Below are 27,277 nucleotides of genomic sequence, written 5' to 3'. Positions count from 1 at the left end.
TAATATCGATCTCTAGAAAATGATTGTAAGCGGTTCCTTATTTACAGCGTGCACTTGCGTGATATATATAGATATGGATGATCTACGTGGGATCGGGTTGGGGTTCGGGATCGGGGGGCTCTGAGCGATAGGATATGGCAATGAAATGATGTAATGAAAAATCAGGTTTGCAAATAAGTTCGGTTTATTACACAAATAATAGAATACTAAATGAAATCGAAACTACTTAAAAGATATGCATGTGGGGGGTGTTGTGTGTTTTTATGTTGTTGTGGATAATTACTAGAAAACGTCTTTGTAATCGTAGGTTTTGTTGTTTACACAATTTATGCTAATTAAAATACACAGGTAAAAATAATTTCATTGTTTAATAATTGTTTTCCTCTTTTTACTTAATTGATTTTGTTTTAAACTTAAACCTAGCGAAAATCGTTTCAACGTGCAAAATCAATTGTTGTTGTGGTGTTGTTGGTGAGTGTAGAAAGCTTTCCCGTTCTTTACAAGCATTATTATTAATTTGTACACATTTTCGTTTAAGTATTTCATTATTAGAAAATTGGCTATGTGAGTGGTGTGTGTGTGTGTTTGTTTGTTTGTTTCTTTCTTTCTTTTGTGGGTGTGTTCAGTATCTGTGTGAAATACAAATGTTTCCCTAGGATTATACGAAAACAAGAGACAACAAAAAACACACGAAATTAAAAACTCTTCCTAACGCTCATCCTAACACTAAATCCTGTCCTCATCCTCATCCTCCTCTTACTCCTACTCGTCGTTCATCATCTGCGCTTGGCGTCCAGATATATATAGTTTTTATATATGCAATTTACAGTATACCGTTTCAGTTATTTATATGTTTTGTTTGTTTCCATCGTGTGGGTGTGTTTAATGCGTGTGTTTGGGTTCTTTTGGGGTTGGTTTTCACACTTTCTTCTTGTATAATTTAAATTTAAACTAATTCTCGCTTTGCACAAAAATTTACACAATTTATTGATTTAATTTATTATATTTAAATAGGGCCTCCTTCTTCTCTTTCTACTCCTCCTCCTCATCGTTCAATTTGTTGTAAACTATTTACTAATTGTATAATTACACTTCTGTTTTGCTTTGTTGTTGTTGCTGTTGCTGCTTACGGCGAATTGGTTGTAAATATGTACAAACTTTGTTACTTAGCCTAAATATGTTACTCGCTTTCATCCACGCCACTATTGTATATATGACCTATATGCCTACATGTTGTGTGGTTGTTTGTTGTTGTTTGCTTTTCGCTATTACTCATTCGCTCATCGTTTTTTGTATATTTATAAATATTAAACACTAATCGAACGCCAGCCTATGTATATGTATAAAAAAATAAAATTAAACAAACAATTCTTGCACTTGACACTTTTACAAATTCTCGACGATTAATAAATAGTAATGCTGTTGCTGTTCAAGACTTATCGGTAGACGATAAAGTTTTATCCGCTGCTCTCATCGGTGATCTCTTTTGTTTAGTGTTGTTTTGTTTTGTTTTGTTTTGTTTAGTGTTGTTTTCATGTTGATTATGCTAAGTAATCTGTGCGTTGCGTTAACTGCTGCTGCTATTGCTCTTGTTGTTGTTCTGTTGGTGTTTTTGGATTCTGTTAACTTCGATTCTTGGTTGCTTGGTGTTGGATTCTGTTCAAGATCTTTTCGGTTTTCTATTTTGCTGTTCATTGAGGTTGATATAGCTAGTGGAAGTTCTGCAAACGGAAGCATGCGACTGCGTTTGATTGATTGATTCAGTTTTGAAGTGATCCGGGGATCAGAGATCTGGAATCTGTCATCTGTCATCTGACATCTGAAATCTTAAATCGCTGGACCTTAGGCTATGGCCGCCGTCAGATAGTACAGATCCATAAGCGTCTGGACATTGATGGGTAGACAGGAGAGGCGATCGTGTGTATTGGAGTCAAGGGCCAGCCAGGAGAGGGCATTGTATCCCTCGAGGACGAATCGCAGCACATCCGCCGTGAGAATCGAGTCCAGCGGATGATCGTTGGCCGACTGATGGGCATTGGTCGAATTGAGGATATCGTCGGCAGTCTGTATACTGGGCACATGCAGGTGTAAGGCTGTCTTAAGGAACACGGGGCACACATCCTCCAGATGCGGACAGGCGGACCAAAACCAAGCGGGCATGCGACCCGTTGGCGCCGTTGACACCATGTAGCCCACTGAAATCGGCTGCTGATTGAGCGAACCAACCTTGAATGGCAAAGAAAAATTATTATTATGGGTTTTGTCCTTGTCATTAAATTATAGATCACCAACCTCCTCCACTTCCTGGGGCGGTGTACACTTAAAGTTGTTGCCACCGGCGCTCTGCCAACTGCGATTGTCGTCCATGCGTCCTGGACTACCATGATTGGAATTTCTGTCTATGTGGCCTGATTTCAAATGGGGAAAGAGTTAGTAACTGCAGGCACTTTCGTTTTTTTATTTACAAGCACTTACTGTCCCAGAAAATATCCCCAATATCCGCATCGCTGAAGTCCTCGTTTCCCTCCTCTTCGAAGGTAAGGAAATCATCCTCCACTTGCGGCTCATTCTGGAATTGGCGGGTAAAGGGCTGAAAGCAAGCGGGAAAATTCCAATCAATTCCAATCTCATCTTTAAGAATATATAAGGTACTAAACTTACCGCACAGACGGCGCTGGTGGGAAAGACCAGGATGTGGGTGCAGGTAACGTCTTGCGGCGTCGCCAGTGGATTCTGCATCGAGATCTGTGAGAAGCGCTCATCCGGCGTAAACTGATCGGGCATCACGCGCAGCTTGGCATCCGGTTCCAGGGTCACCAGGCAGGCACTCAGAATGGTCGGTGGATACATCAGTGTACATTGCTTGCACATGTCCTTGAACTGCTTGGATGCCTTCTGCAGCTGTTGCTTACTCAGCAAATAGCTCCAAGACTTCAACTCGCTGTGCCCAATCCGTCCAATGCGACCGATGACCAAACGCCACATCTGCGATGTCTGCGAGATGATGCCCATGATGAAGTCCATCAGTTTCTTGAGTGCCACATAACGGGCGGGAGCTTTCCGTCTCCTTGCACGATTCGGCACATCAATGTTGATGCAGATCTTCTCCAGCAACTCGCCCCTTTCATCTGTGGCGGTGGCCAGCAACCAAGCCTGATCCTCGCTCAGGCAGTAATTGCAATACATCACCGAATAGCGATGTTCATTCTGGCCATGCATACTGCCCGCCGATCTGGTGAAGTCCGTCTTGTCATTTCGCTCGTGCATCGGCGCCAGGACAAAGGGAGCGGTGTACATTTTGTAGGCCCGTCGATTGGGTTCGTCCTTGGTCTTGAGGAACGCCTCCATATTGGCGGCCGTTCCAAAGCCTGTCAGACTTTTCACGGACTGAGCGTGCACCAAATGTCGCCGGCACTGTGAAAAAATGTTCAATGCCAGGCACTTGATCTCATCGGAGAAACGCCTTCGATTGCCACAGGGTCCCAGTTCCATGATCGATTCCAACGATATAATCTGTATGCTCATCTGCGCTCGCACCGAATCGGGAACGGCCTTCAGGAGTTCCGCATAGCAACGCAGCAGGGCAATTAAAGCCAATCGCTCCAGTTCGCAGCTATCCGAGGCGAAGGTAAACGGATTCACCACATAGAGAACAATGGCAGATGGATTGATGTCCTCCAGGGTCTCGCCCATGCCCAAGGGATCGCCCAGGATCAGCGCTGGTTTAGTGTCACCAGCTGCAGCAGCTGCAGCAGAGGCTCCTTTTCCCGTGCCCGTGCCCGTTCCCGTTCCCGCCTCCTGTTTTATTTCGGTGACTTCCATTGGCTGAACAACTGGCGGTTCGGTGCCCGGTTCCAGTTTGATGTTATCCGTGGGCATTGTGATGTTATCGCCACCAGGCAGACCAGTGGCTGAAGCGTTGTTCGAGGACGAAGAGCTGCCTCCCTTGTTGGAATTGGAGTTGGCCGTGCCATCGGGTGGATTCAGCAGCGTCTTATCGTTGGGCACTCGGCTCAGATATGGAGCCAATTGGTGAATAAAAGCCACGGCATAGCGACGAATTTGCTCCGCCAGAGCAGTGTGCTCGAGAGTGCGCAACCAATCGTCCAACGGCGTGGTCTCCCGATCTGTGGGCACATTGCGAGAAGCTCCCACTTGGAGGATGCCCTCCCAGCCACGAATTGGGGTGTGTTTGCCCAGCTTGCACATCTCGTAGGTGCTGCTTAGCTCACGGAAATAGCTGCGTGTGCAGCCAGCAACATGCTCGTTGTCCGGACACACAACCACGTACACCACATCCCTGGCATAGGAGTAGGGTTCGAGGAGAAACTTATCCCAGTAGTGGATGGAGTGGGGTGCCACCGATATCCAATCCTTTTCGTAGCCCACCACCACAGAGGGTATGGGTTGCGGTTCACATTGTCCGGATGCCCGACCGGCCAGGCGATGGAATTGCCGCCAGGTGAGCGGTCCACTCACCGTATTGTACGAACTGGCATCCTTTGAGCCAGAGCCACCCCTTGACTTGCAGTGGAAGGCACTCTGCAGCATCGGCTGTATGGCATTCATGGTGCGCACAATCTCCTTGTTGCTGCGCGTGAATCCAACGGGAAGATATGGCCACTTGTGGACCGTCAACCGGCCGGCGCCAATCCCCGCCAGCTTGTGTCGCAGCGCCGGCGGTGGGGCATGAAAGGCCGTGAGTTGTTGCTGCTGATGGGAGCTACTGCTGCCGTTGCCATGAAAGTCCATCATGTTGTCCATCCGCTGGTTCTCGAATGCCAAACGCGCCTGTTCCAGGGCCAAGCTGATCACGTCGTGCGCATCCATAAACTCCAGGACATTGGCAATCGAGGCCAACGAGGCGGTGGGTGCTCCATTCGTGCCAAAGATCCTCCGCTGGCGGGACATTCGTCGCCGATGCGCCTGGAGAGCTCTGTGCACGGAACTGCTGGATGTCTGGATGATGGAGCACTGATCCAACAGCAGGTCAAAGATGGCATGGGCCAGTTGCTCCAGCTGTCCACCGGAAACACCACCCGCGCCGACTTTCTCCAAGGCGGAACTCGTTTCACCCGGATTACCCTGTTTGATCTGGTTCTTCCTGCCCAGACTCTGGATGATGCTGAGCAACGAGGGTTGCTTATTCCTGCCCGGATCATCCGCTATGCCCGTTATCTCCACCTCATCCTCGTAGAAGAGTCCAGCGCGATGGGAGAGTCGACGGTTGACCACTGCGCTGAAGCCACACGTACACTCCACGGGATCATCGTCCACATAGCCGGTGATGTGGGGATTGCTGCTGGGCGGCGTGCAGGACGACGAGTTGGAGCCACCGTTCGGACCATGGCCATGCCCGGAGCCAGCTCCGGGCATCGAGGCGGAGGCCGGCGAACCCCCAAAGGCACTGATCATCCGCATGCCGCCAAAACCAGCCGAACTGGGTCCATTCACTATCCGTTGTCCAGCTGCCGCAGCTCCCGCTGCTCCCGCTGCTCCACCTCCACCGCCACCTCCAGCTGTCGGAAATGGATTGAAGCTAACGCCGGGCAGGGGTACATATACGCCGGAATCCGCTCCCCGTATATTGCCAATCTTCTGGGTATCCGCATTGCACACACACACACTGCTGCTATCAAAGTTGTGATCCCGAAAGACATTCAGGGCCGTGTCGTAGAGCAGGATGTTCACCAGCACAGAGTTCACTTCTGGCAATTCCTGAAGCAAACTGGAGGAACCGGCTGCCAACGCGGTGCCGCCACTGGCAATGCCCGCATCGCCAGTGTACGGCATCATGCCCATGTGTCCGCCAGCTCCAGATCCAGCTCCTCCGGAACCCATGCCACCTGCTGCTCCTCCTCCTCCTCCTCCGCCGCCCATATTATGCATGTGCGGATGCTCCTGCGAGTGAAGTGGCCGATTCAAGTACGATGATGTGGAGGTGGCCGGACTGGCAACGGCCAGGTCATATGGATATGGCGGCGGTGGATGCGTGGGCGTCGCCCTCGACATGGGACTGCTACGGGCGCCATAGGGACCCATTCCGGGACCCGGTGAAATGGGCGACATTCCGGCACGCTGCATCACCTGCTGCATGGAGCTGCCGGGCGGCGCCTGTGGGCAATTCAGCTGATTCAGCAGCAACTGACTGCCGCCACTGCTCAACGGTTGGGGCACAGTGGAGGGCGTTAGCGGTGTCCTTGGTGCCGCCGATAGCAGATCATGCAGATGCTGATGCTGGTGCTTCTGATGGCCCACGCCTCCCGTCGATGCCGCTGCCGCTGCCGCTGCTGCTGCTGCTGCTGCGGCCGCCTGCTGTTGCTGTTGTTGCTGATGATGCTGGTGCTGGAGCTGCTGTAACTTTTGCTGATGCAACTGGATGCACTGCTGCAGGGCCTGATGCTTCTGATGCTGCTGCTGTTGAGCCGCCGCTGCCTTGGCCAGAGTGGCCGCCCTGGATTTGTGACTACTCCAGGTGGGTTGATAATAGCATCCCGGCGGCAGACTCAACGGCGGCTGCGTTTGGCTGGGCAGATTCGTGAGCGGTGCATAGCGCGTCGAGCCCACAAACTTCTCCTGCTGCGGCGGTCGATAGACAAAGTTCCAGTCATCGATGGGCTCCTCCACCGGGCTGCCCAACTCCAGGTTATACTCCTGCTTCACCAGCTTGGATACGGTCTGGATGGCCACCACGGTGACGGGAGCTTGTACGGCTGCCAGGATAATACTGGTATTGCTGGCATTGCTGACATTGCTGGCATTGCTGGCATTGATGCTACAATTGCCAGTGGTGGTGGTGGTGGTGGTGGTGTTGATACTACTCGTAATTGTGGTGTTGCAGGTAGTCGTGTTACCACTCCCGCTGCTGCTGCTGCTTATACTGGTTGCGGTGGTGGTGGTTGCGGTGGTAGTGGTGGTTGTGTCCACACTGAGATCCGTCATGACCACGTCCGTTTGGCAGGGACTCGAGTTCGGATGCTGCTGCTCGTGCGACGGCGGTGTGGGAAACATTTTGGTTAGATCCTCCGCCTGAATGTTGCCCGCTCCCGAGGCCGCCGCCGCTGCTGCTGCCGCCGCTGCCGCTGCCACCACAGCACTGGCCACCGCTGTGCTCCGTTTGAGGTCTTCGATGGTGTTGGTCACAGCACTGCAACCGCCGTTCGAGGGATTATTGGAATCGGGTGGCGTGTGTATCTGCACACTGCTGCACTCATCGTTTGAGCTCGTCTCGAACAACTGCTCCAGATCGTTGAGCGATGGATTCAGCCCTTCGGCGGTGAATAGATTGCCACCGCTTCCACCGCCACTGCTGTTCCCTCCACCACCCGAAGATTTCGAGGTCTCCTTGCAGTTGGGCGAGTGCAAACCGGGCTCTGTCTTAATGTCCAATCCCTGGAAGAAACTGCTGCCACTCTCCGCTTCTGCATCGCTGCCATTGGCCGTACTGTTGGCAATGCCCACTAAACCGCCACTGGATGTGCCCGTCGCTGAGCCTCCGCCTCCGCCTCCAACTCCTCCTCCGCCTGTCAAATTCGCGGACACATCCAGGGAGAGCAACTGTGAGCCATAAACGGATCCGGGTGACGGCATCAGCGGCTTCACATGTGTATGTCCCTCGTAGAGGTTCTTCGCATACCTTGGCCTACGTTGCTTATCCAGTTTCGGTCGCTTCACCGGCAGATAGTCCCTAAAGGTCGATAAATATTGATGTTTTAAAGAGTTTATAATAATATATATATGTGTGAGATTCTCACCAGTTCTCCTGGTACTGAAAATCGTAGATGACCTCCTTGAGCCACTCGTCATCGTAGAAGCTATCCGGATCCTTAAGGGTCAACTTTGGCGGACTGTACAGTCGCCTTAGGTTGTTCAAGGCCTCCGTGGTGGAGGTAACACCTCCTGTCCCCCGTCCCTGAGCACCTGCATCCTGTCTGATGGCCATTGCTGCCGTTGCTGGCGTCTGCTGCTGTTGCTGCTGCTGCTGCTGCATCTCCAGCTTCTTCACACTGATGGTACCCACTGCATTGCCAACAACTGCGTTTGCACCTCCACAGGAACCAGTTCCACCAGCTGATGTTGCTGCTGTGGGCGTGCCCGGTTGCTGGGCGGGCACACTGCCGGGACCAGTGCTCAGGGATTGCCCACCACCAGATGCTCCCCCGCCGCCGCCGCCGGCCGCATGATCCGTATAGGAGGGCGGCTCCACGCTGGGCGTCTGATGGACATAAGGTGAGGCCGTAATGCTCTTGTTGTCATGCTGGTCCGTCGGCGTCGGCGCCGGTGTATTTTTATCCAGCAGGTGGTCGATGGGCGTCGGCGGCTGCTGCAGATTGGAAACGGAAGTGGGCGCATGCGGACTCATATTGAGTAGCTGTTGGCGTAAGGAAAAACAAAATAACACAACGAGTTAGTTAAATAAGCTGGCTTGGAGTCTTTGTCTTTGTCTGTTTTTTTTTTTTTTTTGGGGGTCGTCACTTGCACTCACTTGCTCAGCGGGCGGCACGGATGTCGGTTGAGAGTGGGCTGAATTGGGATGCGGAGAGGGTGCGGGTGTGGCCGGTGATTCCACGGAGGCCACTGGCATTGAGGAGTCGCCACCCAAGGAATTCCGGGAGTACGTTGAGGCCCCGCCATGTGGCGTTCCATGAGGTGTATTCCCCAGATGTCTGTGGGAAAGAAAGGAAAGTACACACATCATAATTAGCAAGGTGGTTACAATTTAATGCCAGTATAAGTGATATCTCTATTTTTTTTTTTTTTGTAAATAGGTTATGTACAATGCTCAAACTACGGATAATGTAGCTATGGATACACAGGTACGTGTATATTAATACTTGTAAATAATGTATTGATTGGGGTACTCCAGCAAAAACAAAGTGTCCCAAAAAGAACTATTAGCAAATAGAAAACAAAAACCACATCCATTGTTTAAGGTTTAAATAAATTAACAAAACCTTTACAGCTGCAAAATAAAAGATTATAAAATGAAGTGATCACAAAAAATCTCTAAACATGTATAAGCAAAACGAAATTTTTGTTTTAAAACACTGATCTAAAGAGTATTTTTTGTAAAATGATAAAATATCAAGAAAATGTTATCAGTGTATTTAATACTTTTAATGAAAAACTTAAGATTTGTGGCTCAAATCTAGTAAATATTACACCGCTTAAATCATTTTCTTGATAAGCTTTAGAGATTTATTAAACACCCATTTTATACGTATTATATATGCAATTGTTATTTACAAGTTGGAAAACCAGCGAAAGAAATCAAAATCATTCCACAAAATGCATAAAACCTAGAAGAATAAAACAAAAAGATCCATGCGGCACCAAAACCAAAGTGCTCAGGCCTCAGTATCCAGCAGATACTCGTACTCAATCCAGTATCGGTATCGAGTACTTGCTAAACGGGCCATGAGAAAATGAGAACGACAATGGGGAAAGTGGATTTTTTTTTTTTTGGGGGGGCGGGGGCAGTAGATACTAAGCTAGTTAAATGCTACGAAACGTGTTGTATGTCCTCGAAATCGAAAATATTATACAATTTGTTTTTAGATCGTTGATCGCAGTCTTTTGTGTTTTAGCGTTGCTTTGTTTTTATTTTTATTTTTGATGTTGCTAATTAACCATTTACCAAGTGAATTAGAATAAAAACTTGTTATTGCAAAATGGCCACGCGCGAATGTTTATGTGTGTGTGTGTGTGTGTGTGCTGACTCCTTTTTTTTTTTTTTTGGGTGGGGGCGTGGTGAATTAAAATATGCCCTTCTTTAATTCCAGTGTATTTTGTTAGGGGTCAGAAAATAAATATGCTCAAAAACCAAACAACAAAAGAATTAAACATAAGAAAATTATAAGGTTAACAGAGCGTGTGAAGAGAGTGGATAGAAAAATATATATATGTGGAGAAAGAGCGAAAGTAGGAGTACGGGTGGTACACACAGCAGCGGTCAAAATAATAGCACTAAAGATGTCTTTTACTTTTTAAAAAAACTTTTTTTGACTATTGAGACTATTGAGAGATGATAAATGGTTCTTTAAACTGAATTTAAAAATAGACAACAAGGAATACAATATGAAATATTTTCTTTTGCCATATTTGGTAGTTACAAAGTCCAAAAATTAGTTTATTAGAAACGTTTTTGACTTAAAAAAAAGGGATCATTTTCAAATTACTAAATTAAACAATTTAACAGTCCTATATCCCTCAGTGCTTTTATTTTAACCACAACCGTATATGAAAAAGAGAAAACTGAATAGCGTTAAACTAAAAACATAGGCAGCACTGGCTATAATGAACAGACGCCACTCCACTCAACACACAAACCTTTGTTTTGGTATATTGGTGTCTGTTGTGGTGTTGCTGTGGTTTTTGGCTCTAAACGTGGCCGAGGAGGAGGCGGTGGATGCCAGCGAATGGAGCAACCGCTTGTGGAACGGCACATTGTGACGCCGGAGGGCGGTCGCGGAAGAATTGGAGGCGGAAGTGTTGCTCAGGGAACTGGAATGATGCGATGTAACTGCTGCTGCTGCTGCTGCTGATGCCGGTGGCACAGGTGTTCCCGGTCGCTGTTGTTGCTGTTGCTGCTGCAGATGTTGCTGGTGGTAATGTTGCTGGTAAGATGACGACGAAGACGATGCTGACGACTTATTACCGCTGGCACCGATAACTGCTGCTCGCAATGCCGGCGATCCCAGCGGTTGCTGTTGTCGCTTGGTGTTGCTGATGTTGCTGTTGTTGTTGCTACCGCTGCTGCTGTATTGGGCGCTGAAATTTGTTTTTTTTGGGTATTTTTTGTTCGGGTTTTAGACACTAGCAACACAATTTGTAAACGTTTCGCTCTCGTAGCATTGTCTTTTGGCTGAAAAGTTGTTCTTTTTTTGTTTTGTTGCTGCTGTGTGGGTTAAGTAACTCAAAAAAAAAAATTGTATAGAAAAAAAGAAACAAACAATTCTATGGCCTATCGCATGCACAGTTAACAGCAAAAACATGGTCGAAACTACCGTCTTTAACTGCCTACAGCTGGCTAAGGTAAAGGTATTTTTTAGGCATGCCATCAAAGCGGGTTCTTTTGTGGTTTTTAGGGGGGTGGGTTTTAGGTTCTTAGAGGGAGCACAACATCTCCCCTACATCAATTAAATGTGAATATCAATATCTTTTGGGATAATAATTAATATTCTAATAGAGGCAGCAAAAGGGATTAGAAAAAACACGCGCTGGGAAAAAGAAAAGTGCTTCCACAATCTCTAGAAATTTCTGGTCTAAGCAAGCTTAATAAGTGAACTTAAAACCTACACAAAAATTGGTCTTAAAAATTTCATCATTTTTGGTTTAAAATTATTTTTAGAAAAATAGCATAAAATAATAATAAAAGGTAAATAAGAACGGAGTAAGTCTCAAACATATTATGGTATAGCTTCGGACATTAAATCTTTAATTTTTATGCCTATATAAATAACATTTTATTAACCAATCTGACCCTAGATTTGTAAAAAATTAAAATCTGTCTAAAAATATTTGTAATTATTTTTTGTTGGGGCATCCAGAAAACTTTAACCCGGACCTAAAACAACCTGGTAAGAAACTAAAAACCCTTTCCCTTTACCTAAAGTCTGGTTTATAGCCAATAACAACAAACAAATTCAATAAGAGCATTCAAACTACCAAAATAAATCAACCATCTTGGATTATTTTAGACACTTAAACTATAATTAAATTAGCTCTAGAGATTATAGAATACCCTTGCATATAGAGAGGAAGTAAGAGAGCAGGGAAAACTCCTCTATAATTTGTAGCAAACTAAAGGAACGAAACTCACTTGGTGCATATGCAGGGCGCCTTTTGCATGGGATCCACAAAATTCCAGAGCTTCTGTCGTTGCTGTTGCTGCTGCTGTTGAATCTGCTGCTGCACCAATTGCTTGGAATCCTGCTGCGGCGGTTTGTTCTGCTCATTCTCGTCGCCATCTGCCAATGTCCCCGTTCCGGAGGAAGGTGTAGCAGATGCCACCGCTGCTGCTGCCGCTGCTGCATCCACGTGAAGCGTGTTCATCACGCAATCCTGCCAAGTTCGTTCCGGCATTTCCACGGCAGCCGAGGCGGGTATGTGAGTATTGTTGGTATTGAAGGTGAAGCCCGAGGTGGGCCGTTGATCGTAGTAGGGCTGGAAGGCGAGACGCTCCAGGGCGCTGACCGCCTGAGGAGCTGCCTTGCGGGATACCTCTTTGGCGGAGGCGTTTGTGACGGAGGCCATTCCGCCCCCTCCTCCTCCTCCTCCTCCTGGAGCGTTGAGGGAAGCAGGACCCACAGGAATCGCTGCAGCAGATGGACCCGCTCCCAGGGAAGGAGGAGCAGCTGCAGCACCCGGTGGATAGGAAAGTGAGGCCAAAACCGAAGCCTCAGCCGCCGCTCCGCTCACCGAGCTTTGCATCTTCTGCATCTCGACGAACTCCATGTGCTCCATGTCGTCCAGGTCTGTGACTAGTACGTAGTTCGTGGGATGATACATCTTATGACCACCTGGGTGAAAAGATTTAAAGCAAATAGTTTAGATCACAAGTGCTAGAAAGTATTCAAGTGCGAGTTACTCACCCGACACCACTTCCACCACGGGTGGTACATCCGTGTTGTCCTTATTGCACAGCGGAAAAAACGAGGCCCAGTCCTCGAGGATCTTCTCGGCTATGGGATCGCTGGCCTTGTAGCTGTTGCCGGTGAGTATGGCCGCGATTCCGAATGGGGCCAACATCACCTTGCGTGCATGGGCCGGCGGCGCCGCTTTGGCCGCACCTTCCCCACCATCCAGGGGCTCCATGCCGGCGCCATTCGCATCGTGACCAGAATTAGGCACTGCTCCGCCCGCTGACGCCGCAGATCCTGTCGATCCTGGCGGGGAACTGGCCGCCGCAAAGGCAGCCGCCGCCTCGGCCAAATGCTCCTTGGTCAGCGGACGAACGGCGGGATGCTCGCGAAGATCAATGGAGGCGCAGACGGTGTCACCGTGAACGAAGAACGTGAATGAGAAGGACAAGTGTTGAGAGCTGAAGGAAAAGAAATAGTAGAATTAGCAAAAAATCATACAAAGACTCATTCAATAAGGTTGCACCTTCAAAAACCAGACATTTAGATACCTATTACCTTACTACTTTTAAAGTACACTTCATAATTCTACTGATTTTTTTCTTTTTCGAACCAATTTCCGTCTTTTTGTCAAAATTTTCTAAAATTACATAGGTTGGGAAATCCCTTGGCTCATTATTCCTAAATGTAAAGTAATTTGGACAATTGTTTAGGTAATTAATTTGTGAAGTAATAATGCGATTAATATTGCCTGAGTTTAAATTAAAATTAAAGTTTTATTAAACACACAAAATTACTACAAAAAAACAGTCAATAAAATGTAAATGATTTATTACATTTGAAGTTTAAATTATTTTAAAGAAACTTTTTTTTTGACTCATTTACTGATTTGACAAACCTATAAACGTAAATAACCGTGTAACTATAAACATTTATTGATTTTTGATGACTCTCCCGGTGAAAATGAGTTGACTTTAAATGGTTCTCTATCAATTTCGTAAAGTGGAAACCAAACTACATAATCATTTCTAGAAGTAAAGCAAAGGCTAGCTAATTTATAAATGTCGCAGGAAGAACGATGCAATGTCACAAGCTTTAATGCCATTGCACAGAGTTCCTGTTCTTTGTTCTGGGATGTTACCAAATTGCGAATTGGAAGAAATGTTCAGCAATTTCGCATAAATTAAGGGGTTTATCCGGAATGAGCAATTAATTTCCTATTTAAACGCAACATTACCTTCGGCCAAAGAGACGATCGCTGGAAGTGCAGGGCTGCACAAACCATTTGCCAAATCGCACAATGTCCTTGGTCAGCACGAACCTATAAGGGATATAGGATTAGGTTTTATCGGATGTGAAGCTATAAATAATATTACCTCTCCATGAGATTGTGCAGTGCCTTGAAGAGCAGCGATCGGCATTCGTAAGTAAGGGCTCCTTTCCAGGTGCCATTCCAAAGCGCTTGGTTGGCTAAAAAATAATAAGTTGGATATTTATTAGAGTTATCTTCAGCGTTCAAATGGTAAGAATAGATATGGTAAAACTATTGGTGTTAAACGACTTGTTTGATTTCATTTTCAGCTTCAGATATAAAAGTATAAACGTTTAACGGTAAATGTTAATCATTAAATATTTATGCCCGTTAAACTAATTAGATCGTAATAAAATTTTCAAGATCAATGGGTCATTGCCTTGTTTCTGTACAAGCATACTATTTAGCATTTATCACTCATAGCTCTATTAAAACTTTAATATAAAACCATTCCATGTAAATAATGCCCAAGTTCCAGATCTGAATGGATTTTACAACATTTTGTAGTCATTTCTAATAAAATTCATGATTTTTTTCAAACCTAAAAGTGGAAAATACCCAAAAACAAAAACAAATTGTGGAGAAAATAAATATAATTAACAACAATGAGAAAAACAATGAAAAGAGTCATCTACAACGCAAAACAATCCACTTCTCGTTTTTTCTCTAGCACTTTTCCTCTCTTTCTCGCAAAAGAGAAGTCAACGACGCGCGCACGCCTCAAAAAAAAACAAAACTTTTAGCTATTTATTTTTGTTTTGGTTTTGTTGTCGTTTGTAATTGGGTTGTTTTTTTTTTTTTAAATGACAAACAAACTTAAAGCAAGATAGCTAGAATGCCAGAAAGAGAGGCACAAGGCGGGATGAATAAAAAGAAAAACTGTGGACAAAAATGCAAATATGAGTTGAGCGGAATAAAAATGAAACATAAGAAGACAAGAAAAAGGGAACGAAACAAACAAAAAGCCGCCAGGCAACAAAATCCCAAAGCGGAAGTGCAAACACTTGAAAATAACAAAAAGCGCAACGAGTAGAAGGAAGAGAGAGTGGGAAAGGGAAACGGAAAGAGGAGAGGAAGGGGCGAAAGGATTTGGGATTTATAAAAGAAAAAAAGACAGTTCGGAAATTTTTGGAAAATTCCAAGCATCCACCACCTACAAACACACTCTTATGTTGTAAATCTCTCTTTGACTCTCTTTACTTTTTCTTGTTTTCAAGCCTGCACTTATTTCTTCTGGTTCTTTTTTGGTCAACTTTTTTTTTATGAAATAACTACATAATGGTAAGCAATATACATAAATAACAAAAAAAAAGCCACTGTAACAAGAAAGTTACAACTTAATGTACTATTTTCTATGGAACTACTTTGCATATTTTTTCTCTTCAATGAGATCAGCGTACGTTTTTTTTTTGTACAAAAGACGCCTAAACTCACATAGATATTAAAGGGCAATGTACGATTATGCCAGTGTGTGTGTGAGTGAGTGCGTGAGAGAGCCCACCTCCTGCTCTCTCTCCCTCCTCTTCTCCACTATTATTATCCCACCATCTCCATATTTCCCATACCCACTTCCAATTTCCATCCTGCAAGCCGGCTCTTCTTCGCTTCTCTTCTTCTCTGAGGTCACACTCACACATTGCCACACTCGGCCAACGGCTAAAAGTTCAAAGCTCGCCAAATAAAAAAAAGCCCACAAGGGTAGGCCAGCTTCAGCCGCTCTCTCACCAAACAAACAAAACAAAAACGAGAGACAAGACGCCACAAACGGGACGACAAACAAAAAAAACAACACATCAGAAGTGACTTTGAGTAAACAAAATACAATGTTCACACAAAATTATTGGTGGTGATTTTGTTCCGAAGTAATCAAAGTAAAAAATAAACTAAGAATGTTTAATGGATGTTATATTTTAATAAACAAAGATAAAACATCAAAGACAAAAAATTAAAGAAGACATTCTTACTTTAAAGTCGTTAAGCCCAGAAAAAACTTTTAGAATGAAAAGGTATTGCCAGTTAGAAATTTACTTATACTTATTATCGAAAATACTATTATTATTATTATTATTATAATTATTATTATTATTATTATTTATTAAATTTTTGTTTACTTTGTATACTTGTTTGTTTCAAAAACTATAAGTGACTTTAATCTACTTTACAAAAGGTACTCTGGTCATTGTCGTCTGCAGGTCGTGACATCCATTTCTTCAATTTCCACAGTTTTTTGCCTTATCCAAAAATCTTTCCAACTTCAAAGCTTCGCAACAGGAATCGTAATCGGGTGAAGTGAATCGGAATCGGGAATCGGAATCGACGGCGACTGCTCAATGCAAATTCCACAAACACAAACACATGTCTGTGTGGGTGTGTTTTTTTAGCACGTGTGGTTTGTGCACATGTTGCTGCTGCTCTCTCGCTCAAAAATAGAGAGGTGTAAAAGTCTCTCTGTCGAAAGTAGCGAGTAAGAGAGAGTGGTTGCTTGGGAGACAAAGTGCCGCTAGGCGTGCACTCGTACACCCACACACGCACACCTTCCCCCGCACTCTCAATGCTTTTTGTTTGTGGCCCAAAAAAAAAAACAATGCTATTTTGGGTTAACATTTTGCTAACGCAGCATAATACCGAAAGAGGGTTCCTTTTTCTCTGTGGGTATTTCACAACAACTGTAACGTCTTATAACAAGAGAGCGTTATTTAGCATTTATGTAGTTGTGTGCCACAAAATAAAAAAAAAAACAGAACGAGCAGCAACAAATGTTTAATCAAGGTCAATAATCTGCGCGCACACACATCGAAAAATTGTTTAGTAAGCGCAACAACAAATCCAAAACCAAAAGCAGGTAAAAACATGAATGCAAAAAGGCAACAAACAACAAAATGAGCAAGAAAGCGCATTGTAATTAAGCTTGCAAACCAGTTTAAGCTCATTGAGAGAGAAGAATCGCAAAAGAGAGACTCTCTCTGTATCTCACAGAGTAGCACGTAATTATTGGCTCCAATTGTGGAGCACACGCACACAATGACCCCCAGCACGCTCACGCACACACGTACAAGTGACAGCTGTTTAAGGTAAAAATCGTATGGCATCGAAATTACAACAACAAACTTTAAGTACATTGACAACAAGTAGCGTGTGTGGAGTGTTTTTCTTCTAAGAAGTGGAAGTAGGAGGTTAATAATTCTAGAATATACAAATATTTGGGATTTAGCTTAATGCTACTTGAGTTCTCCATCGTGAGTCCAAAAAGGAACCAAATAAAAAGAGCAAGAAGGAACAACTAGCTCAAAACCATACAAAAGTTTTTAGTAAATTAGTAAACAGTGGCAGTAAATTGTGAAAAAAGAGTGAACACTTTATTTGATTAACTGTCTTACAAAACAAAATACTTTATTAATTAGTTTTGAAATTTCTGCAGCAGAAAAATATAAATAGTAATAATACCGCTTAATTCTGAGATCTTTTTTTAAAGTTAGTATTAGTCTACACTCGTTACAAAACTGAAATTCCAAAACTATTGGGCTCTTAAGAACAAGTTAACTTTTAACTTTTTTAACAAGTTAACTTTTAAAGTTATATAAATAATAAAAGATTTGTTTAAAACTTAAAAAGGTTCTCTTAAACAATTTTTTTCAAATTTTCGATGATTATTGCTAGTAAGGGAAAACTTAAAGGTTTTATTCCACAGTGCAGGCAGGCTGAGATTTGCGGCGTTGCCATTTTCAGCTACAGAAAATCAGAGAAACAATGCGCTCTCTCTGTCCCTCTCTTTCTGAGTTTCATTCACACGCACTCGACAATACACACATTCACACCAACATGATGGGGGACGACAGTTTTTTGCCAGTTTTGTTGTTTACGGCCGAAACGAAAAGTCTATAAAAAGAAAACAAAATTCGCACAAACGACGGAGACAAAGTAATGTCAATGCAATTAGTCAATGTCCTTGTCATTAAAAAAATGCAATAATAACAAAAAACAAGGCGTTGCAGCAACGACAAAGGCAAAGGCAAAAACCAGAAAAAAATTTCATCAGCGGTAAAAGCTACGTGCATTCAACTCTCAACTCCAGACAGCAAAAAAGTGCGCGCCTAAAAAAAAGCGTTAACGCAAACAGGCAGCAAGAGCTAACTGTAAAATCAGTGGGCCACAATGACGTAGGCAGATAACGAAAAAAAAAAAGAGTCACACTTCCGTATCCCGTATCTCAGTCGACACTTCAATAAAAACAGAAATACATACATCATCTACAAGGTGGAAAGTACCAAGTTTTAAAAAGTATTTAGTAAATATTTTTTTTTAATTGAAAAAATTATTTCCTGGTTTAAAGAATAATTAAAATAAATTCGTGTCAGACAATTAAAGAAGACGGGTTTTTGTCTTTACTTTTAGTTATTTTAAACCTTCATTTTGTAAATTTATAGTTAGCAAATTTCTGCGCATTGTGCCAATTTATATATCGCTCTAGATAATTTTAGTACTGGAGTTGCGACTGAAGGGAACGTCAAGCAAAGGATATTTCTGTTTGAAAAACAAATTTTAATGAAATCTAAATTAAAAAAAATATACTTTTTTTCTATTAAATTTGGGAATCTTTGAAATATTAGATTACGGTCTTATGGATCTGGGACAACTAGCGGTTAATTGTTGGGTAATGGAATTTGCCACCGAAAACCGAAATTCCAATTCTCAAATGCACGATGTAGGTAGTACGTAGTTAGTGGTCACAGATAATGAGGCAATAACAAAATATTGAATAAATAGTAGCCACACGCAATGGCTGATAAGAGAAGAAAGGGAGATAGGGTGCAAACGAGAAGGCGCGGGAGGGTGAGCGAAAGAGAGCTTCTTTCGAAGGCCAGTGTGTATTGAATATTCGCAAGAGCAAGCGAGAGGGACGGAGAGAAAGAGGGAGAACGCGGGAGCACCCTTCTTTTGCGTTTGCATAATTACCAGAGAGCGAAAGAGACCCCAAGAGAGGGCGAACGAAAAACAGTGCAAATGACAGGTGACGTTTTAGCACTGTTTCCCCTTTCCTATTTTGCACAGTAAGAAAAATGAATTTTTATTGAAAAAATGTATTATTTTTCATGTTATTTTGACAAAGACAAAATATTTCTGCACTTTTACAAGGTGGCTATTACTTTTTGATAAAAAAATGCTCAGGGTAATGTTAATACATTCAAAAATTTGAATAGATTTATATTTCTACAAATACCAAAATATACAAAATAATTGGGAAACAATGGGATTCGCTGTCTTTTTTTTAACAGATCAGATTGATATTTCAATTCAAAGTCTAAAATTAAATTTGTGATTTTTTTTGTTTGTGTGATTGACGTTTGTTGCTGTTTTTCTCTTTTTTTCTTTTTCTGTTGCTGACGGTTTAAAACGACGCGATATGAGTTAAATGACGGCAAAGAAAAGGGGGGATGAGGAAGAAAGAGCAAGTAATATAGAAAATCAAGGAGAGGAGCAGGAGAGCAATAATAACAATAATAATCATCTGCCACAATCGAAATGTGTTTCGCGTGTTTCTCTGTTTGTTTGTTTTGTTTGTGTGTCGCGTTGTTTTGGCTTTTCTCATACAGAAGCGAAACACCCACACACACATTTATACCAAAAGAGATGGCGAATATTTGTTGTTGCACTGCATGCGATGGATGCGGCCTTGAAGCTTTATTAAATTCATCACCATGTTGCATGTGTGCGAGAGTATCTGTGTGTGTGTGTGTGTGAGAGAGAAAGAGAAAGGGACAAAATATTACAATCGATCTTGAATGTAACACTTATTTTTTAGGCTGTTAAAAAAGGCTTCCCTTACAGTGAACATACAGTATGGCGACCTAAATTTCTAACCACCTAGGACAAATTTAAGTTAATTTTTTAAATGCAAAAATTGTTTAAGTTTTTATAAAATATTTTATAAAACCAATAACATTTAACAACAACTATTTAAGATATTTCTTTTGAAAGAATACCTCACATGTAATCCTTTTGAAATGCATCCCCACTTTATAGATACCCTTACTCCAACCCATATCCATAGGCTTTTTAGGACGCGCATTTTACGCCAGGGAATTAAGAAACCATTTTACCCTCACGCGTTTATTTTTAGTATCAGGGGTCATTACAAAATAGTTTTTTGTTCCATTGGTTCAAATCTAAGTATTGATAACTTACCCGCTACTCTGAGCAGCTCGGCGTCGACCAGCTCACTGAGATCGGGCTCCTCGCCGTACCAGAAGATCCATAGCTCCTTGGCGGCGGCCAGCGAAAGGGGCGGGTGGACCTTGGTTGAGGTGGTGATCTCGAAGGTTAAGGCATTCGGGTCGGCGTTGTCCGTCTTCGTGGATTGGACCCTCCTCCACACGCACAGCATGTCCGCCTGGATGCATCGCGAATAGGAGCGCAGGATCGGGTCCGCTAATGGATCGCTCGATGCGTTCGGCCGCTCCCCGTTAACGAACTTCCGCCATTTTATTCCACATAAATCAGTCTGTAAAGAGTTCATAAGGAATTAGTCATTAATTCGTATTAAAGCAGATAATGGTAGTCAGACTTAATGCCAAATAGGTTTTGTAATACCCATAAAAGATAACTACTACTGAACAATCTTTATCAATAGAATGGTTTCTATCATTTGTTTACCCCGCCGTGACGAAAGTTCTATGTCCACACGCGCTTTTTATAAATGACGTACGGTAAGGTAAATATAGTCTTAATTCAAGATTTGTTATTGCAGCTGTTAGGGAAATATCTTGAAAGAAGTATAAAAGACACAGAGATTCGACCCAATTTACTTAGAATAGAATACATATTAGTTTCGAAAAGGCCATAAGTCTATTCACATGGATTTATTGACTTGGAATTTTTTTTAATTACAGAAACAAAAATAGTGAAAAAAAAACTAAAGTCCGTTTATGATATTCCATTTTTATAAGAATTGTAATTAAAAAAGAATTTAATGACCCATTTAATCGATGACCCGATTCAATATTGTAATACTATAGATAGATAGCTAGTGTTATTTCACAATAATTGGTTTGTGAAATCTTTACTGTGCAGTTTCTGAAACTAGGAAATCCCTTTAACAAAGTCTATATCACCTTTTGACTCACCGAGATTTCGATTTTAAATAAGTGATTATCGGCTTTTACACAAAATCTACCGATGGATGACGTAAGTTTGAATTACTAATTCATGGTTTTGTCACGATTTGGAGAGCTTGTACTGAATATTAAGCGTTCGAAAATTAAAAGAGGTTTTGTTGTACTAAATGTTCTGTAAAAATAATGTTATATTATGAAAATGACTAAGCTCTTAAATTTTTGACTTACGAATTGCTTGAAATTTCTAATTTAAGTCGTGTATTAAAAACTTCACTCTAGAGTTTATTTTTTACAAAAACAAGTGTTTTTATAAACTATGTATACATCAGTTTTAGAGTATTTTTCTCCTGTGTATTTCAATCTATACAAAAACGATAATCATCTTGAATTGTTGCCCACTATTTTACCAGTGTTGCGAAATCTTGCAAATCGCACAAAGACACATGTAAAAATACATTCCTCATTGCACTTGGCAGCAGCAACAACAATAAAAACGACCAAAGCGAAGCTCGAAAATCTTCCGCTGCCTCGCAACTCAAAACAAAAGCACGAAAAAAACGACAAAGTGTACAGAAGAAGGAGGAGAGCGGAGCGGAAGAAGAGCTGCACCAGAGACAAGAAAAACTTGGGGGCACCGAAGAAGAAACAAAAAGCGAAATCAAGAGAGAAGCACGGAGAAAAAGAAGAATGAGTGACTGACTAACTGGGCTCGTTGGCTTTTTAGCTTTTTTAGCCATTTGGGGTCGTCATTGGCGGCTTCCGTTGCAGAGTTGCGTTGGCTTTATACAACAGTCCCCAAATCCACACAAAACCTTGAAACTTCCAAACAGAACTGGAATCTTCTACGAAAGAATGCATATTTAACTAGGAAAAGTGAAACTCTAACCACATAAACCAAAACCCACCGAAAATTATAAGTCGAAACCCAAGCCGCAATCGCATTCATAATAACCATTTTATTTTTAAAACTGTGACCACCACAATTTACCATTTCTCAACGAAACAGCTTGGATAAAACTGATTTGTTCACTATGTTAAAAAACCTCTGGAATTATTTTGCGAGATTCTTTTGATACATGGACATTTTTTTAACAAAATACAAACCTACGTTTCACGATAAACAGTAAGCCAAGTTTTTAAAACTTTGTGTTTAATATATAGATGCCTAAAAGTCAAGGAATACACGAACATAAATGGAATCCCATTGCCCAAAAACAAATATTTATAAAGCTGGACCAATACTTCTTCAAAATGAAACCCTATGTATTTCAACATTTTGTAACTCTCCTCTCACTTTTAGATATTTTGAGTTAGGAAAACTCGCCTTGGAGAGGTTTTAAGAAGCTAGTAATTGTGAAAAATGGAAACAAGTTGCTGGTGTGGCAAGTGGCAAGTGAGAAAGCAGTGCAAAATCAATGAGCCAAAACGAGATGGGGCCAAAATAAATAACTGCACCTTCACACACTTCCATACATACACAGGCGGGCTGGCGCACGCACACCAACACACCCAGAGGTATTCCCCCGAACCGGCCATTCTCATCAAATTCTCAAGCCCTCTCTTTTTTCCACCACACCGTCTTGACGACAAAAATGTTCCACATTCTTCCGCTGCTGCCTCTCGCTTCAGTTTTTGCCATTTTTGTGTGTGTTTTCATTTTCGCTCTCAATTCGTCTCGCTGTTTTTGCTTCGTTTCGGCTTTCAGTTTTTGGCTTTGGCTTTTGTTTTTGGGCGAGCTATCTCGTAGGTTGATTTTTTCTATCTTTTATCTGGCCACTGTACGTACTGTCTATCTTTCTCCCTTCTCGCTTTTTGCAATCCTTCAACGAGAGCGGGAGAGAGAGAGCGTATTTCCCACTCTTTTGCTGTTATCATTCCGACATGCTTATGCTTTTTATGTGTTTGCAGTTGTATTTGTTCACGCGCGCGTGCCTCTCAAGTTCAAACTGCTCTCTCGTTCGCCGTCTCGCTCTGTCGCCTTGCTCAGAGAAAGTTTGGCGCGTTTGTTATTGTTTCGTTATTTCGTTGGCGTCGGCCTCTCCTTCTCCCCTTGTCATTTGGCTACACCAAACTGTCCAAGAGAGTTGTAAGTAGCAAGACGGATAAAGAGAGTGGCAGCGGAAGGGAGAGATCAAGAGTGGAGTAGGGGAAGTGGAGCACGTTGACTTGTACGCATTGTCGTCGTCATCGCCTCTTCTTCTTTGACTATTTCTTTCGGCTTTTCCGTTTTTTTCGGCTTCTGTATGTCTTTCGTTTCAGCTATCTCCTCTTTCCCCCGTGAGATTCATTAAAGAAATATGCCAAGGAGGAGAGACAGCAATAGCAACAATCACAAGCGGGGCCAACAAACTAGTCGTACTACCAAGTATTCAGTCTTCAGTTTCCAGTCGCGGGTCTTGAGTTTTTAGTCTCGACTTTTGTGGCTCGGGGAGAAGGAGAACCTGTTATGGGCCACAAAGTCACCGAGCCGCAGTCACAAAACCCACAAAGTCACAGAGCAACAGCCGCCAGTTGCCACAAAGTCAGACGTTTTTACTGCTACAGTGGACACCCGGTAACCGGATCGACTATATAGTACAGTTTTTAGATTTAATAAAGTAAAAATAAATAAACAAATTTTGATTTTGATCTACGCTTTCATACCCTAGATACAAGTAGGTTTTAAGCTGAGAAAAAAAGAATTAAAAACCTAATAAAACGTTATCATAAAAAATGAAAAAGAAGATCCTAAGGTTCCCAAATGAATAAACATATTAAATATAATTACTTCATTTCATTTTCTGTCTTTCAGTTTTAAATTAAAACTTTAAAAAAAGTTTTTAGAAATGTGATTTTGTGTAAATTATTGAAGCCTGTTGCTATGCATTGAATTGACTTATGCAGTAGTTAATTATAATTTTAACATTGTATGTATTTTTTAAGGTTTAGAATTTTGAAGTTAACAACCCCTTTGTGAAAGAATAATCAGAATTTAAGGTCGGTATTTTACAATTCATGTTATCGAGATTTAAACAATTAATATGATTTAGGTTGGCAATACCATAAAATAAGAAATGAACTAAAATTAAAAACGTAAAAACATTGTAATCAAAATATGTAGTCTGTCTAGGACCAGAAGTTATGGAAAATTAATAAAAACAAGTTACTGATCTGCATTGTTTTTTTTTATATTTTTTTTCCTAACTATTGTTATCTAAACTTTTTTTGGTTCTTCGGCAAGCATCTGTAACGCGATAACGATAAACAGCTGGCGCTGACCGGCGGCACCTTCGCTGCCAATCGATTACAGAGTGAGATGGAAAGAGATCCCATGATCGGTGGTTTACTTTTGACTGTGTGGGTGACACACCCCCGCAAGCGACCCCACCCCTTCCCCCTGAATCATCACTGACCTAGATCTTCTAGTAAAATAAACCCAAGCAAAAACAATTGCAAAAAAAATTTAACACAAAACACTCACCAAGGCATAAAAGTTTGTGTGGCAATCCTCCAAACTTGCGCCGTTTGTCTGATGATTTTGATGCGTCATAGTTCTTGGCTTGTTTTCTTCGCACAGCAGCAGCTCCTCATTTTCTCAACGTTGTTGCTTGTAGTGTATTGCTATTATTGTTATTTATCTGATGTTGTTATTTGTTGTTGATTTGGAAATTCTTTAGTATTTTGCACATTTGCTTGCTTGATTTTTATTCTTTTTTGGATATTATTTTTTATTATTGATTCTGACACACACAACACACACAGAGATATAGGCACGGACACACACGCGAAGGAGAGCGAGAGAGACAACACACACGGATACACAAATATTGAACTCTCTTTCGACTCGTTTCTTTGCTTTCGATATTTTGTTGTTGTTGAATTTTGTTTGTAATTTGCTATTTGATGTTTGGTTGTTTGGTTTTGATTTATTTATTTATGTGTATTTTATATTTATTTGCTCTCTCCCAAGAGAGAATTTAAACGTAAACGTTGCTTTGGCAATGAAACACACATACTGTATAATTATGCATGTTGCTGTTGTTGTTGTTGGTTATAGCTGGAATATAAAATCAGTTAGACCTTTTTACACTTATTACTTGTTTTTAATTTCGAGATTATTGCAATCTTGCGCTTATTAGTTAATTTTCTTATTGTTTTTTGTTTTGTGATTATTTGTTGCTACACTCACACACACATATATACCACAATTACAAGGGTTCGTTCATTCGCTGTTTCATTCATGCAAAAGAGAGCGACTCAGAAATTGACTTTTTCATCCGAAGGCAGCGAGTATATATACACACACACACACACACACACACATTTACTTCTAGAAACACACAAACGACGATGAAAGTCGTTGGATTTTTCGTTAATCGTTGATGTAGACAAAAAATGAAATAAGTAAGTTTTTGGTTATATTTTTCAGATCGAACCCAGCTTATTAATGCCTTTTTAAACAGAAAATTTAAATTTATAATGCAAAATGAGATGAGTAATAGGGAAACACCAACACAAACACAGAAGATTACACACACAGAAAAATTCGAGTCAGTTCATATTTTTTCGAAAATAACAGTACTTTTAATATTTATATTTAATCTATTACTCAGGCTTGAATTTCTGGCGATGTATTTAGTGTTTTTTGCGCACAAATGACGAGTCAGAAATTTTCGAACCGACTGCGAACGCTGGCCGCCACACACAATGGAAATTTTGCTCGCCTAGCTTTGAATCGGCCATATATATGGTATATAGTCTGTCTGTTTGTGTCGTAGCAGCGGCGAGTGTCGAGAGAGCGAGTAGCGGCCGAATAGCGGCTTTTGCTCTTTTTGCAGAGAGAGAGAGGGAGAAAACAAGTTTTACCAGCTAACTGCATTTGAATTGGTGTGCGTGTGCGTTAGTGGCGGCGTCTGTTTATCTCGCTCTCTCTCGCTCGCTCTCGCTCTTTGTGCATCTCTTGGGGATGCAACCTTTTTGAGCGAGAGAGAACAGATCGATTAAGGGAAAAATCTGAAACTAAAACGAAACTCGAAAGAAATCCGAAATTCCATAATTTATGCACTATTCAACACTGCACAGACACACACACAAAGTGCGAAACGTGATACATAGGCAGGCAGCATTCCTCTCACACACACACACCTACACGGCAAAGGCAGAGCAACCACTTTCATAGTTTTCTTTTTGCCCCGTTTTCTGTGTCTCTGGGCAGTGATGTGTGTGTACACCTCAGGTTTTTAGATTTTTACTTTCGGCCACTCGAAATAGCCGAAAAAAATGCCACCGATAACTAAAATCGCACAGTTGTTGCATATTCCTCTTTTTTCATTCTCCTACTCCTCTTTCTCCCACACACACACGCAAAGCGCCGGGGCAGCGACCGCTACAGCAATTAAAAACTATTGAACATTTCCGCTGCAATGTTTAAACACGGCTTAAATGCCATTTAATCATTTTGCGCCACAATCATTCGTCATAAATCAACACTTGGCACTATTATTTATATTTAATTTGTTGCAGCTATTCTTTCACACACACACACCACAATCGCACATCTCTTCTCGGACATTCGCTTTTGAATTTGCACTTTTCGATCTTATTTTTACGTTTTATTATTTTTTTCGGTGTTCTTTTAGATTGCCGATCTAGTTTTCGCAGGTTTTTTACATTTTGTGCCACTTTCTCTTTGGCATTCGCAAACGGAAAAATCTGCGATCGATTTTTATAACAATTCGCAACAAATATCAGGGAAAACTTGCCGTCGGCGGCAGAGCCAGTGTTGTTCGACGAAAAATCCACCACATTAAACGCTTTTGCGTGGTATTTTAGAATGACTGAAAAACTACCCTTCTAAACAGGCAACTCCGGCCACACCGCAAAATGGTCGCCACTCGTACATAGGAAAATGTTCACACCAAAAAATATTTTTCCTGTTATTCTGCATTCCATTTCTGTAACGGTTGGCAATAAGTAAATTATTTTAATTTCTCGATAGTTCGCCTAAAACTGTAAACTGTAAGTTTTTTAATTTGCTCCACAAAAATAATCTTATCCTTGTCCTTTTCATATATAGATAATCTTTAAGGAAATAGTAAAAGTTTTGTTAACATTATTAATAAATATTTTCAAATACATTTTTTTTTAACATAAGATAATATTTATACCTTATTTGCAGATTGAAACTATGTTAGGTAAAATAAGTTCATTTCAACAAGTATTTCATACTCTACAATTAACAATTGGTTTTAGCGATCGACTCCGATGTACTCACTTTGTAAGTCTACCCAATA

The 27,277-nt window shown here is 41.9% G+C and overlaps 1 protein-coding gene and 1 non-coding gene across 5 annotated transcripts; both read right to left on the bottom strand.

Annotated features, from left to right (window-relative positions):
- Positions 1-166: 166 nt before the first annotated feature.
- On the bottom strand, positions 167-26,748 carry LOC108142448 (mediator of RNA polymerase II transcription subunit 13). 4 transcript variants are annotated; one of them, XM_017266312.2, is made up of 14 exons: positions 26,594-26,748; positions 24,466-25,041; positions 20,077-20,392; positions 13,958-14,051; positions 13,819-13,902; positions 12,594-13,042; positions 11,822-12,521; positions 10,330-10,770; positions 8,486-8,666; positions 7,755-8,371; positions 2,662-7,687; positions 2,476-2,590; positions 2,293-2,408; positions 167-2,226 (listed from the first exon to the last, which is right to left on the bottom strand). In XM_017266312.2, exons 2-14 carry the CDS (start codon positions 24,532-24,534, stop codon positions 1,843-1,845), a joined length of 8,592 nt encoding a protein of 2,863 aa, XP_017121801.1. In that variant the 5' UTR covers positions 24,535-25,041; positions 26,594-26,748; the 3' UTR covers positions 167-1,842. The 4 variants fall into 4 exon arrangements, with proteins under 4 accessions (XP_017121801.1, XP_017121802.1, XP_017121800.1 ...); XM_017266313.2 differs by having other exon boundaries at positions 26,655-26,747; XM_017266311.2 differs by lacking the exon at positions 26,594-26,748 and adding an exon at positions 25,594-26,500.
- Positions 13,641-13,782, bottom strand: LOC121467167. The gene has a single exon (XR_005977317.1).
- Positions 26,749-27,277: the final 529 nt, after the last annotated feature.

Source organism: Drosophila elegans, unplaced genomic scaffold (genome assembly GCF_018152505.1).
Source record: "Drosophila elegans isolate 14027-0461.03 unplaced genomic scaffold, ASM1815250v1 contig_208, whole genome shotgun sequence".
NCBI lineage: Eukaryota > Metazoa > Arthropoda > Insecta > Diptera > Drosophilidae > Drosophila > Drosophila elegans.
Note: the sequence above shows the minus strand (reverse complement) of the source record. Positions and strands in the feature narration are given on the sequence as shown.